General features: G+C 36.9%; 1 protein-coding gene across 14 annotated transcripts in view; it reads right to left on the reverse strand.

The window, feature by feature from the left end:
* Positions 1-15,752, reverse strand: part of CSNK1G1 (casein kinase 1 gamma 1) — a 186,409-nt gene that overhangs the window by 67,305 nt on the left and 103,352 nt on the right. For all 14 annotated transcript variants that reach the window (XR_004301072.1, XM_032418032.1, XM_032418030.1 and 11 more), the window contains 2 exons: positions 15,464-15,504; positions 10,206-10,275 (listed from right to left, as the gene is read on the reverse strand). Coding sequence is in view for 13 of the 14 variants with exons in the window: in XM_032418032.1 (XP_032273923.1) it covers positions 10,206-10,275; positions 15,464-15,504 (111 nt within the window). In the remaining variant the exon portion in view is untranslated. The remainder of the gene's footprint in view (positions 1-10,205; positions 10,276-15,463; positions 15,505-15,752) is intronic.

Raw genomic sequence — 15,752 nt, forward strand, 5'->3', positions numbered from 1 at the left:
TTGTGATGTTTCCCTAGTTTAGAACTGGGAATACCACTTCCTTTGCAAATTCATAAATGTATCCAGTTATGATAAGGACCAAACATTAACTGAACCAGTTGGCCTGGTTCTTGCCTAAGAGTTTCAATTTGGTTTTACAGAACAAAAACAGGTATCGTAATGTGATCTTTTTTTTCCTGGGGTTCTCTTCCCAGGTATTACAAGACCCTTGTGGCCAAGTGTCCCCTCCAAACTGGTATGAAAGGCTGCAGAGTTGTGCAAGTAGAAGTGTTTGTTCTCACCAAGGAGGCTTAAGTGAAGGTAACTGCATTTCAGTATGACCATGTTCAGCTCCTCTGAAAGAAACAGACACTACCCTCAAGATCACAGATGTGATGGGTTCACCGTCGCTGGAATTCTGCTCTACTGAATCAGAAGGACTGGGAAATATGAAGTTGCTACTGCTTGAGAATCCATCAAAAATTCTTCAAAGATGAAACTGTTATCTCTTCATTCTGAGATTTTTAAAAGCTACGAGAAACGTTAATAGGATATTTCCATTTCAATAGGAAAGTCAGATCTTCAGTTTCAATGTAAAACAGTAACTGCCTTGTATTTATATAGCACATTTCCCTTAAGAATTCAAGGCCTTTACAGACATTACCTCATTCAACCCCAGCAGGTCTGCAAACTGTAAGAAACAGGTTTTCCTGTCATATGCCTAAGGAGACTGAGGCACAGCAGGGGCACATGGTTAGTGTGGAGTCAAAAAAACAGTGGGAAGGGGCACAGTCAGTCATGCGTCTGACTCTTGGTTTTGGCTCAGGTTGTGATCTCATGGGTCGTGGGATGGAGCCCACCATGAGGCTCCACGCTCAGCAAGGAGTCTGCTTGTATTTCTCTCTCCCTGTCCCTCTGCCCTCTCCCAGTGCGTAAGTGCTCGCTCTCTCTCTCTCTCTCAAATAAATATTTTTTAAAAACACACAAAAAAACAAAACAAAACAAAAAAATGGGAAAAACTGGGCTAAACTTTACTCGTTGTTGCAATTCTTAGCTGTCTCCACTTATTTGCATTGCCTATGGAGATGGTAGATGTCTAAAACTCTATGGTCCTCCAAATGTAATTTCGAAGCTGCCCATTTATACGCATTAAGATCAGTTTTCCCCGAATTTAGTGGTATGTGTCTCCTCCCTCTACAATACCTCTGGAAGAGAGACTTCTGCAAAACATACATGGCAAGAAAGGTCCAGATTTCACTTTCTCTTACCAAATCCACTATTTCGTCCTTTCTTCTCTTATGAAAACTTTCTACCCAACTAGAGACCAAAAAGTTTCTTCTAAATTCCCTAAGTGCTCCATTGAGGTATGTTACTTGTTCACAGCTACTCTTGTTACATGATTCACTTCTATTTTAAGTAAAATTCCCATCTTTGTAGTATCTCCTCAGCTGTTCTTATTTTTAATTTTCCTGTGTTTGCCCAGCTTGTTTATAATATACTCCTAAGGAAGTTCACAACATTATAGGAAGGTTTTGTTAATCTCACACTTTCTGATAATTTTCTTCAGATCTATGCTTTATTCTCTGTAGGAGAACTACATTCCTGTTAATTTAACAGTTGCCTACATTCAAAGCTTTTTCTAGTACCAACCAGCACCTCCTATCTTGTTTGATGACATATGAAGCCATTCCCTCCCAGAAATTTCAAAATTGCAAAGTCTGATCAGCTCTATGGACACTATTTTTATTCACAGCATAAAGGTTTCAGTGGGTAAAGTGGATTGCACAGGGTAGCTCTGAGCTTCTCAGTTGTATCCATGGCATGTGTATTCAACATAAATGATTAATTTACTTTGGAAAGAAATATCTCAAAACCTAGTTGCCCAAGGCCATAAAAGGTTTTGGAGGTAACAAAGGCAGCCTTCTAAAGCATAAAGTTTGAGGGTACCATGTGAAACAGGAAATCCTACTTTTTCACTGGGGGGAAGTTCTGGGCCTTTGCTTAATTAAACACTTCTAGGACTACCTTCTTTTTTTTTTTTTAAAGATTATTTATTTATTTGACAGAGAGACACAGCGAGAGAGGGAACACAAGCAGGGGGAGTGGGAAAGGGAGAAGCAGACTTCCTGCCCAGCAGGGAGCCCGATGCAGGGCCTGATCCCAGGACACCGGGATCATGATGTGAGCCGAAGGCAGATGCTTAATGACTGAGCCACCCAAGTGCCCCACTAGGACTATCTTCTACCACTCTATCATAATTAGGTAAGGGGTAATGGGTGGAAGGCCCCAGGCATCTGCTGGGGAAATGTGTATGTATATATACAAGAAAAAAATCTGTATTAAACACATTCCTAGGGGCACCTGGGTGGCTCAGTTCGTTAAGTGTCTGCCTTCGGCTCAGGTCATGATCCCAGGGTCCTGGGATCGAGCCCCGAGTCGGGCTCCCTGCTCAGCAGGGAGCCTGCTTCTCCCTCTGCCTGTCGCTCTGCCTGCTTGTGCTCTCTCTCTCTGTCAAATAAATAAATAAAATCTTTTAAAAAATAAATAAAAATTAAAAAAAAAAAACAAAACCATTCCTAGCTCAGGTTTGCCTACTGTGTGACCCTAGGTAAGCAAGTTAATAAACTCCCTGTGCTCAAAAATGGGACAAATGAAATAACCATGTGAATTACCTACTGGATACTTAAGTTTACTTACTTTCTCTGCCTAAAAGATTTTGCCTGGGCTTTGTTACATTGTGAAATTTCAGTATCTTGCTGTCTTTTTAAATTTGAGGATTAGCATCTCCTTTACAAAACATCCAAAATAGAATGATCATTAGCAGATTAGAATAGCTGTTGAAAAGCCAGGCCATGGCAGCTCAGGCTTAGATCAACTATGACATGACATTTATTCCCAGAGTCCCTGAGAATTTTTCCCAGGCAAGTTGCTGGGTAGAAATGGAATTAAGCATTTAACCAGAGCAAGAGGAGTTCCTCCACTTCCTTTAAGATCTCTCAGTACAATTTAAGAAGGCTCCAGAAGCGAAAGATCATTGTAGTGTCTGTCTGTATTACACTGAGGCCTTTCCAAATACCAAGTGAAATGGTGAGAATTTACCATAACCTACTCTAGTACTTTCACTAAAAAGGCCAAAGTTATCATTCCAAACCACTGTTCCCAAGAAACTGTTAACTCAGAACAATTAAGAGAAGGCAACTTTATACTTCCTTCTGGCTAAGTCAGAGGCCTCCACCGTATCTTATCTACTTGCATTCTCATTTCTCTATCTAGAATCCTATTTTCTCGCCCTTTGCCTATTCCTCCCTCCCGCTATCCTCTTTCATTTGTTCCTGTGCTTGCTTATGCATTCCCTCCCCCTCCCTTTCTCTCCTGCTGCCATGCTTGGTTCTGGTTTATTCATCTTTTATTTATTTACCAAACATATACTAGGCCTTTACCATGTGGCCAGTCCATATGTAGCTATGAACCTTCAGGCTCATACTGTCCCGCCTCTTATGTTTAGGCCTCCTGTTTAGGCCTCTGGTTTTGCCCATCTCTGCCTCAAACCTATCATCCACCAAGTCCTATTCCTTTGTGTTAGGATACCCAGCAAAAGTGGGAGGTGTACTGGATAAAGGGTTAGTGGGCTGGGAAATTTTAAAATTGATGATGTATATACTCTCTGAAGTAAAAGGACCCTGAGAGTGCAGGGAAAGCTAAAAACAATCCCTTAAACAAGAAAATGAGTTTGGGACTTACCCATAGTGACTATAACACAATTAACACAACACTGATGACTAACAAAAAAATGAAAAAATAAGAAAGATGGTTACTTTCACCTACAGTCTTTAATTACTATGATTAAATACTGCTGTTCTCTCTTTCATGCTGGCCCATTGTACCAAACAAATACTAAAGCAAATAGGAGGGCAAGCAAGTTCCAGGGAATCCAGAGTAGATCTTTAAACCCTGACTCCTACTCTTATATATTCAGAACAATCTATAGAAACTACATATGAAAAGAAAAGCACAATTGTGCTCAATGCCAAAGGCCTTTGTACTTTGAAAAATCAGAACACAGTGATTTAAGAAGGAATGAAACAAAAATAAGACAAAACCGAACAAAGTATTTTCCAACAGTGAGGAAAAGAAGAATACTTTTTCATAGTCCTTATATATAGTTGCAGTTTCACATTTAAAAAATCTTGTTTTTCTTTGTAATAACTTTGGAAATTCTCCAATAATCTCAGATGCAATGGGTTCAACCACAATACGCAAATAAAAATCTAACCCACCCCCAGCCATCCAATTATGTGAAAACACTAGACAATTTTCCCATTTTGATTCACTTGGTCAATGCAAGTCCACTTTGCCAGGGTTAATTTATAATGTAATTAACTTAAAAAAATAATTTTATGTCTTCTGAAACTGAGGAAGATACCAAGTATAAAATACCTGCCCTGGGATGTTTTCTTGTACAGTGACATGTGGTTTTTAAAAATTTTGTATTCAGCCTTAGGGTTCAAATAGTTCTTTAAAAAGTCATGTATTCTAACTTTCTACCCCATGCACAAATCTCCCTCACAACATCCAGGATGCATAACCATTCAACTGCTGCCTGAAAACTGTCCTTCCCCTAAAAGACAGGAAATCCTACTGTATAAGACAGCTTATTCCAGTTCATAATTTGTTTTTCTTCCTACAAGAAGGTGTTTGGAAAGAAAGGAAATAAGATATTGCGGCACATTATTATCACTTGTTGAACTTATGCCTGAAACTGTTATTAACACATGGATCAAGATAAATGGGGACATAAACAGGTTGCATGGTAATGTAAGAGGAAGGAGGGAGACCATAAATCCACTGCTGTAGTCTTTTAAAAAACTACTTGTTCTAATAATAATAATAATAATACATGATAAGGGCAAAAAAAATGCAAAAATACTAAAGGATTAATGTAAAAACTTAAGAGTGCCACCACTTCCCATTTCTAATCATACTCTTCAAAGGTAACCATTATTAAATTTTTTGTATATCCTAGCAGATTCTTTCTATGCTCATGTAGACATACCTGTATTATATATGTATTTCTTTTTTTTTTTTTTTTTTTAGATTTTATTTATTATTTGACAGAGATAGAGAGCACAAGTAGGCAGAATGGCAGGCAGAGGGAGAGGGAGAAGCAGGCTCTCTGCTGAGCAGGGAGCCGGACGTGGGGCTCGATCCCAGGATCATGACTTGAGCCGAAGGCAGCCGCTTAACCGACTGAGCCACCCAGGCACCCCTATATGTATTTCTTATACTATACAAATATGACAATATACTGTTTTGTAAACCTTTTCACTTAAACATATTGGGGCATCTTTCCATATCAATACATAGGGCTCTATCTTCTTTTTGTTTTATATTTATCTATTAAAGATTTTATTTATTTATTTGAGAGAGAGAGAGAGAGAGTACAAGCTGGGAGAGAGGCAGAGGGAGAGGGGGAAGGAGACTCCCCGCTGAGCAGGGAGCTCGAGTCGACTCAGGGCTCAATCCCAGGACCCTGGGATCATGACCTGAGCCAAAGGCAGACGCTCAACCAACTGAACCAGCCAGGCACCCCTCTACCTTCTTTTTAATAGCTAATTCCACAGTATAAATATACCATCATTTATTTATTCAGATCTATATTGATGACATTTATTTTCATTCTGTTCTAATTGTTATACAAAGCTAGAATGTATCCTTCCTATAGTTTCAATAATTTTTGTTTTAAATCATTTGGAATAAACCTAACTACCACTTACCAGCTCTTTAAACACTTGAAAATCACCATCATATGGGGGCAAATGGGAGAACAAATACAAGTTTTGAGTTATAATATTGGGATATCAGAAATCAATAGGGGAAATGATTTCCTCAAATAAAAACAATCTAAATGTCTGACAACACATTAAAATAGATGCCTACATTATGGCCTATGAGGCTGATGGGCTATTACATAATGATCAGAAACATGAAGACTGCAGCATCATGACAAATATAACGCTAAGTGAGAGAAGACATAGTTACATGGAACCAAGAACTATGAAATATGTCTGCATATGAAAAGAAGAGATACTCAAATGAAATGTAGCTTAGTTAGGGTGCTAAGAGCATGGATCACCATTTCCTTTCAAAATATCCTTTAATATTTTATAATTTAGTTTCTATGGTGAATGAAAAAAGAAAAACTGAGAGCTATTACAAAGATGAGGATCGTGATTCTCAGTTTCAGGGCCCTCAGTGCCCTCTTTCTTCCCTGATTATTTTGGAGATATCAACTGTCACAGTAATAATCAGGTCTTGAAATTTCCTGATGGCAAAGCTACAATCAGCAAACAAAGCATGACATGTGACTGTCCACAAGAGAACAGAATGGAATGGAATGGAAGGTGTTAGAGATTAAACAAGAAAAAGAATGGACAATCAGGAAGAGTTCCAACTTAAACCATGTTCACAATCATCCAGTGCTACCATTCTATCTTCTCATGGATAGAGAACTGGTAAGAATTTCCAGATCATATGGTCAGGGCAATATGGGGGTCAAAAACCCAAGGTAAAGATTAAGACCTGGGTACTTAAGGAAGAAATGGTTATACTCTCAAGCCAACACAAAGTTCCTATTTCAGGAATTTAAAGTTTCACACTCTGGTCAGAATACCATTCTTTAAATTCATAAGCACTCATTCCTCCCAAAAAACTTCATCCATTTTTTTAAAAAGATTTATTTATTTATTTGAGAGAGAGAGTGTATGTGTGAGTGCCAGTTGGGTGGGGTGAGGAGCTGAGGGAGGAGAGACAAACCCAAGCAGACTTCGTGCTGAGCACAGAGCCAAACACAGGGCTTGATCCCACAACCCCAAGATCATGACCTGAGCTGAAATCAAGAGTGGGACGCTTAACCAACTGCGCCACCTAGGCGCCCCTCATCCATTTTATAAGCACTGATTAATTCCTTGAACAAATCTAAGTCACAATGGGCTTTTTTTTTTTTTTTTAGGTATTCTTTGTCATTGATGCCCAAATATTTTGCACATCACTGGCCTGTGATGAATAATGACAGACAAACACTAGTGAGTAAAAATGATTACATTATTTTGGTCACTGTGTGCCTTCGGCATGAAAGATAGTTTATTTACAATGCCACATCACCTTGGTTCTGAAGAGAGTGGCATATAAGCTCTGGCTGTTTAAATATTAACTACTGATGAGTCACATTTGCAGCTGGAACTCACTCTAGAAAAATAGGGAGAGAAATGTTCATGCTTGTAAGGACTGGGTGTTCATGCACATATTTATAGTAAGACATGGTGAAAACTTATCTACTTTCTTGTCAAATGATTTACTTTGAAAATAAATTTCCTTTTTTGGCCATCCCCAGGAAATATTTTTATTAATAACTTGGCAAAAATCTAAAAAGGCATGCTTATCAAATCTTCCCAACTTTTTTCTTTCACCAAAATACTTCCTAACTGCCTATCATGTGAATGAACTATGTTGGGCCTTGAGATAAACTTGAGACATAAGGAAACAGAAGATACAAGCCTTGTTCTCCAGAGCTTATGGTCTCATTGCAGGGCTGGGGGTTGGAATATGCAATCACAATTAAAGAATATTCAATACATGATCACCAGGAACAGAATCAGGATTGAAAAAAATCCCAATATGGCATTTAAGAGGTTTAGGTGTTCAAAATCAATTATATAACCACAAAGTGCAGAAAGTCTGGGTTGACAGCAACTTGTATAAAAAAAGATGTAAAGGTTTCAGCTGAGTAAAACTCCATAAAAGCATAAAAGTCAACTAGTGAAATGGCTGTTAAGATAGCTAATCTAAATTATTAACAATATTGTATCCAGACCAAGGAAGATAATAATGCCACTAACTCCACATCCAGAGTTAGTGGTGCTGTTTTATGAGGCTCATTTAAGAGGAACATAACAAAACGAGGAGAGAGAGGGAGGGAGGGAGAGGGAAGGAAAGAAAGAGAGTGAGACAGCATGTACTCATGCTTGACAGTGGTGATAGTGAAGTATCCATAAAACATATATACAGAAAGAGTGAAGGAACTGAAGACATTTGCCTTGAAAGAGGAGTTGGGGTGAGTGAAGGGGGTAGCATATAACAGCTGTGATGCCTCTGAGCTGGTAACAGAGAGCTTAACTGTGCTACATGGTAATAAAGGCAAATTTTGGCCCCATATGAAGAATTTCCAGTGCCCTGGGCTTTCCAACACTGAACTTCCTCGAAGAGGAGTAAACTCAATGGTTAGTAGTAGTCAAGCAGAGATGCATGATCATTTGTTAAGAAAACCCTAGGAGCAATTCTTACACTGGGTAGAAATTGTAACAGATTTCTGAAGCTCTTCCTATCTTAGAAAAGCTTGTTGCTACCTTGTTAGCTGCAGGCAAAAATATTACAAAGATGACACTCACCATAGCTACTTTTTAGAGCAGTTAACAATCTCAAAAAGCAGAAAAGGAGTCAGGAATCACCACTGAACTTCATGTAAGATCTAGAAGGCTTTGTGACTTTGAGATGATTGCCACAAGTACTGGGATGGAGACCAATGATGGCCAATAACTGGCCTGACCACTCAAACAGAGCTCTTGCTATCCCCACTAGTCTCAGAGGTTGCCTTTTCCTTCCTGCCTTAAGTGAAAGGCAATTTTTTTAAAGTCCCCTTTCCTTCAATCATCTCCCCATTTAATCCTTTTCACTGCATGAAGAATGTCAAAACTTCAAGAATCTGCAATATTCTCCTGTATTCCAGAAGAGCACAGATGCTATTCCTACATAACAGGTTCATGAAATTTTTGGCTACATATCAAAAAGGGAAGATTGGCCTGATCTGATGGGTCTACTGGGAAGGGCTTACAGAAGAAATCCTGCAGACTGGCCTGGTCACCTTACTCAGGCCCCCTCAAACTTCTAAGTTGGGCTGGATCTAGCATGTTTTACCTGAGCCTTAGATTTGTGAAACATGTATAAATATATTTATTATAAATGAGCTGTGATAATTGTCACCCTGAAATTTATAAAAACAGGAACAACATAACAGCCAACTTCAAAAGTTTAGTTCTGGGAAGACAAGACTCAAGTTACACAAATGTCCTGTGAACTCAGGTTCAATCTTAAATCCTATCTTAAATCCTATGCCAATTTTAAAACCTATGCCTGGAACATTCCATATTTAAGGATATAATCAATGAACACACATATGCTGAAAGGCTATTGTGAGCAAGAACCCATTTAGGTTCAATGAAAGACAGATGCCTATCTTGGCCTTGCTAGGTTATGACTATGGCTGATTACTGCCACAGTCGGGATATAAGACCACTTGAATAACACTGTGTGGCTCTTATAGAATTCTATATATTCTAGGAAGTGAAACTCAAATTCCTTCAATAGTACCTCCAATAGTGGTTCTTGAAATAAAAACATGTTTCAGTCATTCACATAAAACTGTCACACTGAAGAAAGCATAAAGCAGAGGAATGTTGACTAATGTCTAACAATGAAACTAGTGCTGAACAATTTTGTCTTTAGCAAGAGGTATCCTATAGGTACAACCTCCTTAGCGTTGGTAACATTTGCATAGTCAAGACATTTTTCTGGAAGCCGGTAAGATATTTCAGAAATTAGAGCTTTTAGGTAAAAAAAAAATAGGCATGTTTTAAAAAATTATAAATTTAATTAAAAAATCCTCAAAGGTCATAGGTTATTACAATAACATAAGATAGGTCTTCCAAATTAAGAGAATAATGGATAAAATGACAGTTTTATGGTATTTTGGAACGTGTATTTTAGTATGTCTTTAAAACGGATATAAAGTCTCAATATGATAAGATATTGCTTGCAAATTACCAAATCCTCCTCCTTTCTTTTGGTATAAAGAAATGAATGAAAAGAGAAGGAAACTACCAAAAAGCGATACCCCATACAATGTGTATTTCAGGTGGGTAAAAGCATTCAAAAGGCTGATTTGTGGGCATGGCACATCACATGGCACCTCACAGATCCCCAATCAACTGTCCCTCCAGGAACCAGAGAACAAGTAGCTTTAGTTGACCATGTTTATTTACCTATCCAGCAAGCAGGGGAGATATATGGTCTGGTAAAAAAACGGTCAACTAGACAAGAAAATTTGCATACTTTTGGGCTTTCAGCTAAGCTATATGCTAACTAAGCACATGGAGAAAACAGACTTGACTTACCTGCACTGCCGAGCTGTTTATAAAACCTGTACTCTAAATGAAGCTGTGGAGCACGTGATTTTATTGGTTCCTGAAACCCAAGAAGAGAAATTGTGATCAGATGTAGACAAATAAAATTTTTCCACTCCTAGGTTTTCAAAGTAAACCAGGGCTAAGACCACTTAATATTTTAGAGATGATATCCATATATGATAGCATTTTCTTACCACAATTTCTCTTTGAAAACACAGCTAGGGGAAGATGAAGCTGAAGTATATACAATCCCTTCCATGGATATTTAAGTACAAATACTCTGTATGAGCCATCATTCAAGGATAGCTCCCTCACCATGAAGTATTCTCCTGAAATGTATTCTCCTAGAAAACCAGATGTGAAACCTTTTAATGAAAGACCAGCATGTATTCCCTGCCTGTTTTATTATGAATTTTGGGTGATAAACAGTATTATTTTTAGAAAAATGATATATGCTCCGAAAAAAATTTCAAATATACAAAAATTAGGAAGAGACCAAAAATAATCTGGGATCCTATCATTTTAAAGAAAAGCACTATTAACATTTTGGTGACTGTCCTTCCAAATATTTATACATATATTTAGATACAATATAGACTTGAAAATATATTTAAAATAAATGAAATCATACCATATTTTTCTTCTGTGTCTTTAAATTCAACAACATAATGATGACATCTTCCCATGGCAGTAAATAGCTTTATATAATTTTTTTTTTTTTTTTAAGGAGGCTCCACGCCGAACATGGGGCCTGGACTCAAGACCTTGAGATCAAGAGTCATATGCTCTACCGACTGAGCCAGCCAGGTGTTCCATAAAGCTTTATATAAATTTTAATAGCTGTAGTATTCCCCTGTGTGTGTGTGTGTACACATATACCATAATTTTCGGACATTTTGGCTGTTTTCAGTTTTCATTATTATGAATAATCCTGGAGGAACATTATATGCATATTTATTTTTACACTTAAGAAAATTAAAGATTGTAAATGCAATTAAAATATGTATCTTAAAAAAATAAAATATGTACCTTTAATCAATATGATGTTCAAGTTTGCAAAAATAGTGTTTTTTAAAGACCATGGAGATAAAACAGCCAAACTACCACATTTTGCTCTACATCAAACTTTAAGAACTGGCTGGTTAATTATTCTGAACTGACAGTATACTGGGCAGCTAGTTAACAAGAAAATCAAACATTACCCTGGAAAGTAGATCTATGTACCCATTAGGATAGCTATTATCAAAACCATAGAAAATAAGTGTTCATGAGGATGTGTATTGCTGGTGGGGATGTGAAATGGTACAGCTATTATGGAAAACAGTTTGGAAGTTTCTAAAAAAATTAAACATAGAATTACCATGTGATCCAGCAATTCCACTTCTGGGTATATGCCTAAAAAACTGAAAGCAGGGACTCAAACTGATATTCGTATGCCCATGTTCATAGCAGCATTATTTACAATAATCAAATGGGGGAAGGGACCCAAGTATCTATCAACAAATGAACAAATAAAATGTGATTATATTTTGCTACACATACACACACACACACACACACACACACACACAAATGTTATTCAGCCATGAAAATGAAAGACATTTGGACACACACTACAATGTGGATGAACCTTGAAGACACTACGCTAAGCAAACTAAGCCAGACACAAAGGGTCAAATACTGCATGATTCACTGATATGAGGTACCTAGAGTAGTCCAATTTACGGAGACAGAAAGTTAAATGGTGGTTGCCAGCGGCTGTGAGGGAGGAGATGGAGAGTCAGTGTTTAATGGGAACAGAATTTCAGTTGAGGAAGATGAAAAAGTTCTGGAGAAGGATGGTGGCAATGGTTGCACAACAATGTGAATGTATTTAATGCCAAAGAGCAGCACACTTAAAAATGGGTTAAAATGGAAAATTCTAGATACAATTCTTTATCAGATATATGATTTTTAAATTTTCTCTCCCATTCCATGGGTTGTCTTTTCACTGTATTCAGAGTCCTTTGATATACAAAAGTTTTTAATTTTTATGAAGTCCAATTAATCTCTTTTCTTGCTTGCGCTTTTTGTGTCATATCTAAAAAATCACTGCCAAATCCAATGTCATGAAGCTTTTCCCCTAAGTTTTCTTCTAAGAGATTTATAGTTTTGGCTCTTACATTTAGGTCTTTGATCCATTTTGAGTTAATTTTTTATGTATGATGTAAAGTAAGGGTTCAACTTCAATGCACATGGATATCTGGTTTTCCTAACAACATTTCTGTAAAAAGCTGTCCTTTCTCCAGTGAATGGTTACTTGTCCTTTTATAAAGATAGGCTCAAAAGAAGGAGATTCCACGGTTTCCCTTGATAATCCGTGAACCCACTTGTTTTCTATATTTTTCTTAAGATATAGAATCCAGAAATCACAGAATTCAGAAGTTTCCTTGAAGTTATCCAGTCTATCCCTTTGCTGCTAGGAAGGTTTTATCTAAATCAATTCAGGCAGGCTGAACTAGTTCACATCCTTAATGAGCTCCATGAAAGAACTCATATCCTTCTTTGATTATAAAATCAGCAATCATCAGAGTTGAACTTCAAGCCTCTCAAGATTCTTGTAGTCAAAAGAAAAAGTACATAAGACTAATTATACTGTAAAGTCACTTCTTTATTAATTTATGTCTTCAAATAGAGAAGGATCACTCTTGAGAGTCTCCCATTTGGCTTTAGATCTTCCACTGTAGCACCATTAAAGCAGCCAATTATGGAATTTGTCCTTCAGAAAAATCCCTAATAATTCACAAGGATCCAAACAGAAACAGGACAACAAATTAATATGGAACCAGAGATTTATCTTTCTGGAGGTTTTTTTTCTGGAGAAAGTCTTTGGATTCTGACAAACCACAAGGAGCAATGAATGAAAAAGCCACAGATCCTTCTTCAAACATAATACTCTAAAACTTCACAGTGGACACCTTGATAGGAAATACTCAATCTGATGTTGGGTAACTAAGCTAGCAGATTAAGAAAAAAGCAAAAACTCTTGAGAGTTACAAGGCTGAAAGTGGGCACAGAGGTCACATATATTCAGACATGAGGAGATTTTTATCACAGATGAAAGGACTTACACCCTTTAGGCCAACCCCTTTAGCATATAGTTGAAGCCTGCTCAGACAATTAGAGCTTCAAGGCGCTCTTCTGGAAGCACTATAAATAAAGTACATTATAAACACTGAGTCTATGTCTTGTGGAAGACAGCAAGATTAGCAGCATGGAGAGATTTTTTTTTTTTTAACAATTGTTAGAAAACTTCTGTTAAAAAGAACCTGAGAAATCTTGGTGATGGGGTAAAGGAAGGGCTCATTAAACTATTTTATGTTGTATATGATTTTTTAAAAAGGTTCCTAGAAATCTAAGAAACAAAAGCCCACAATGAAGATCCAAACAAAGTAGAAGGAAAACAGTACCAGCAGGGCTTCCTTATATTTCTGTGCCAGATGCTGATCACATTTCCACAGAGGGCTGGCTATTTGCCAGAATCAGTTATTCTGGAACACACGTTTGTCTGAAATCCTAAACCAAAAGCAGACGGCTACCTTGTAGGACTATAATGCTTAAGGCAAATTTTGCTGTTACAATGAAAAGAGCTCAATTACTGCCCTCCTAACTCCCATGGAGAACACAGCCCAACAGCAAGAGAGGAGGCCCACAGACAAGCCTTTATTTAAGATTTCTTTGAAAGACAAATAAGCTCCTGAGATACTGGATGACATGAAGTCTATTTTTAGCTTTCACTCTTAGCCATACAAAGTAGAATAAAGTTTAATAAACTATAAGTGAAATGCAGTGATCCATCATGTGAACAATATGTTATTAGCTTATCTAACGAGGTTAACTAGTATGAACTTGGAAGAAGAAATCTAGATAGAAAAGATTGTCCCTAACAAAAAGCCTCAAGAGAAGTCTTGATAAACAAAAGTACAGTAACAAAGATACAGTATTGAGACAGTATTTTAAAGTGTTTCAGGAGCTACTTCTTCCTGTTACTAGTCCAACTTACTGAAGCAGTAAAACAGAAAAAGTAAAAAAGCAGATGAACTAGGGAACACTTTTACAGAACCAAATTCCTATAAATAAAAAATACGGTTAATCCTTTGATATTCAATCTGAGAAAATGTTTGGCCTGCATTGTTACATGCATTACCTGTCTTCCTGCTTCCATTTCTCCAACAAGAGTTCCAAGTCAACAAACAAAACACTTGGTTCCCTAGCAGCTACCTGCTCTAAGCCCTGCTTCCTATCCATGTCTTTGTAGAGAGACCAATCTGGTAACTGTCTGATAGTTGTCTTCACAAGACAACTCTGACTTTTCTATAAACTGACAAGTTCAATCCACACACAGAGCAGGTGTGGATGTGGTAAGTGCAATTCATTAAAAAAGAACAGCATTATCACAATTATCACAAAATACTTCCTTCAATCATTACCTCCTCTGTCTTCCAACTAATAAAGCCCCAAACTGCCTGCAAATCCTGGGAGACTTACTAGGAAGACAAACATTTACACAGTATCATAGAAACTAGTCATATGACATATTTCATATGACTAGAAATGATTTTGTATTGACCTTAAATATAACATACAAAATTTTCTTCTAAAATTACTCTTCCTCAAAAATAACATATTTTTTTTAACAGGATGCTATCTTTAATGACCACGTCAGTTATTCATAAGATTAGTACTGACAAAACCAAGCCAACTTCTTGTTTCAAATCTGACCACAAGAGTTTCACATTTGACAGCTTTTTAAGGCAATGATTTGATGATCAGATTTGGTTCTCTACTACTAAGTATATTAATAAATACCTTACATTTAAAAAATGGATTAGTTATAGTCAAGCAAAAGAAAATGATAAAATTTCCAATGGTTTTATCTTTTAAAACAGCACTGTGAAAGGCACAAACTTCGAAATTACAAGTCTTCTAGCAATTGTTTTTCTTCGTTATTTTTTAATAACTATTTTTTGATTCATTGTTGCTGAAACTATAGTTAGCATCATCTAACTATATAGCATTACACAGTGTACAGTGATTCATCACTGTAACACTACATATATGGTTGAAGGAAAGTGACTATGTGGGATCATATGCAAAGGGAAAAAAAATTAGTATTTTTGTGAATGCTTACAACTATTTCTTGTAAAAAGATATGTGAGGGATGAGAGCACCAAAACATAATTACCACAAATATAAATTCTACTCACCAGTTTGATAGCTACATATTCATTGGTGTAGAGATTTTTACCTAGGGGAAAAGCAGAATGTATATGTTTTAGTGACATTTATTTTGGGAAATGCAAAGCAAAATCTTAGCTTACAGGGTCATGAGAAAGGTCACATTCCCAACGCTATTCACATATATGAAACATGATTTATAAGTGAAAAGCTAAACAGAGATAATGAGACCCAGTAAGACAAGAATAGAAACCACTTGAGAATTTGGAAATTTAAGTTAGACGTGAGAACTTAAAAAAAGAAAACAAATCTCTTTTC

This window comes from Phoca vitulina, unplaced genomic scaffold, assembly GCF_004348235.1.
Source record: "Phoca vitulina isolate PV1807 unplaced genomic scaffold, GSC_HSeal_1.0 scaffold20, whole genome shotgun sequence".
In the NCBI taxonomy this organism is placed as follows: domain Eukaryota; kingdom Metazoa; phylum Chordata; class Mammalia; order Carnivora; family Phocidae; genus Phoca; species Phoca vitulina.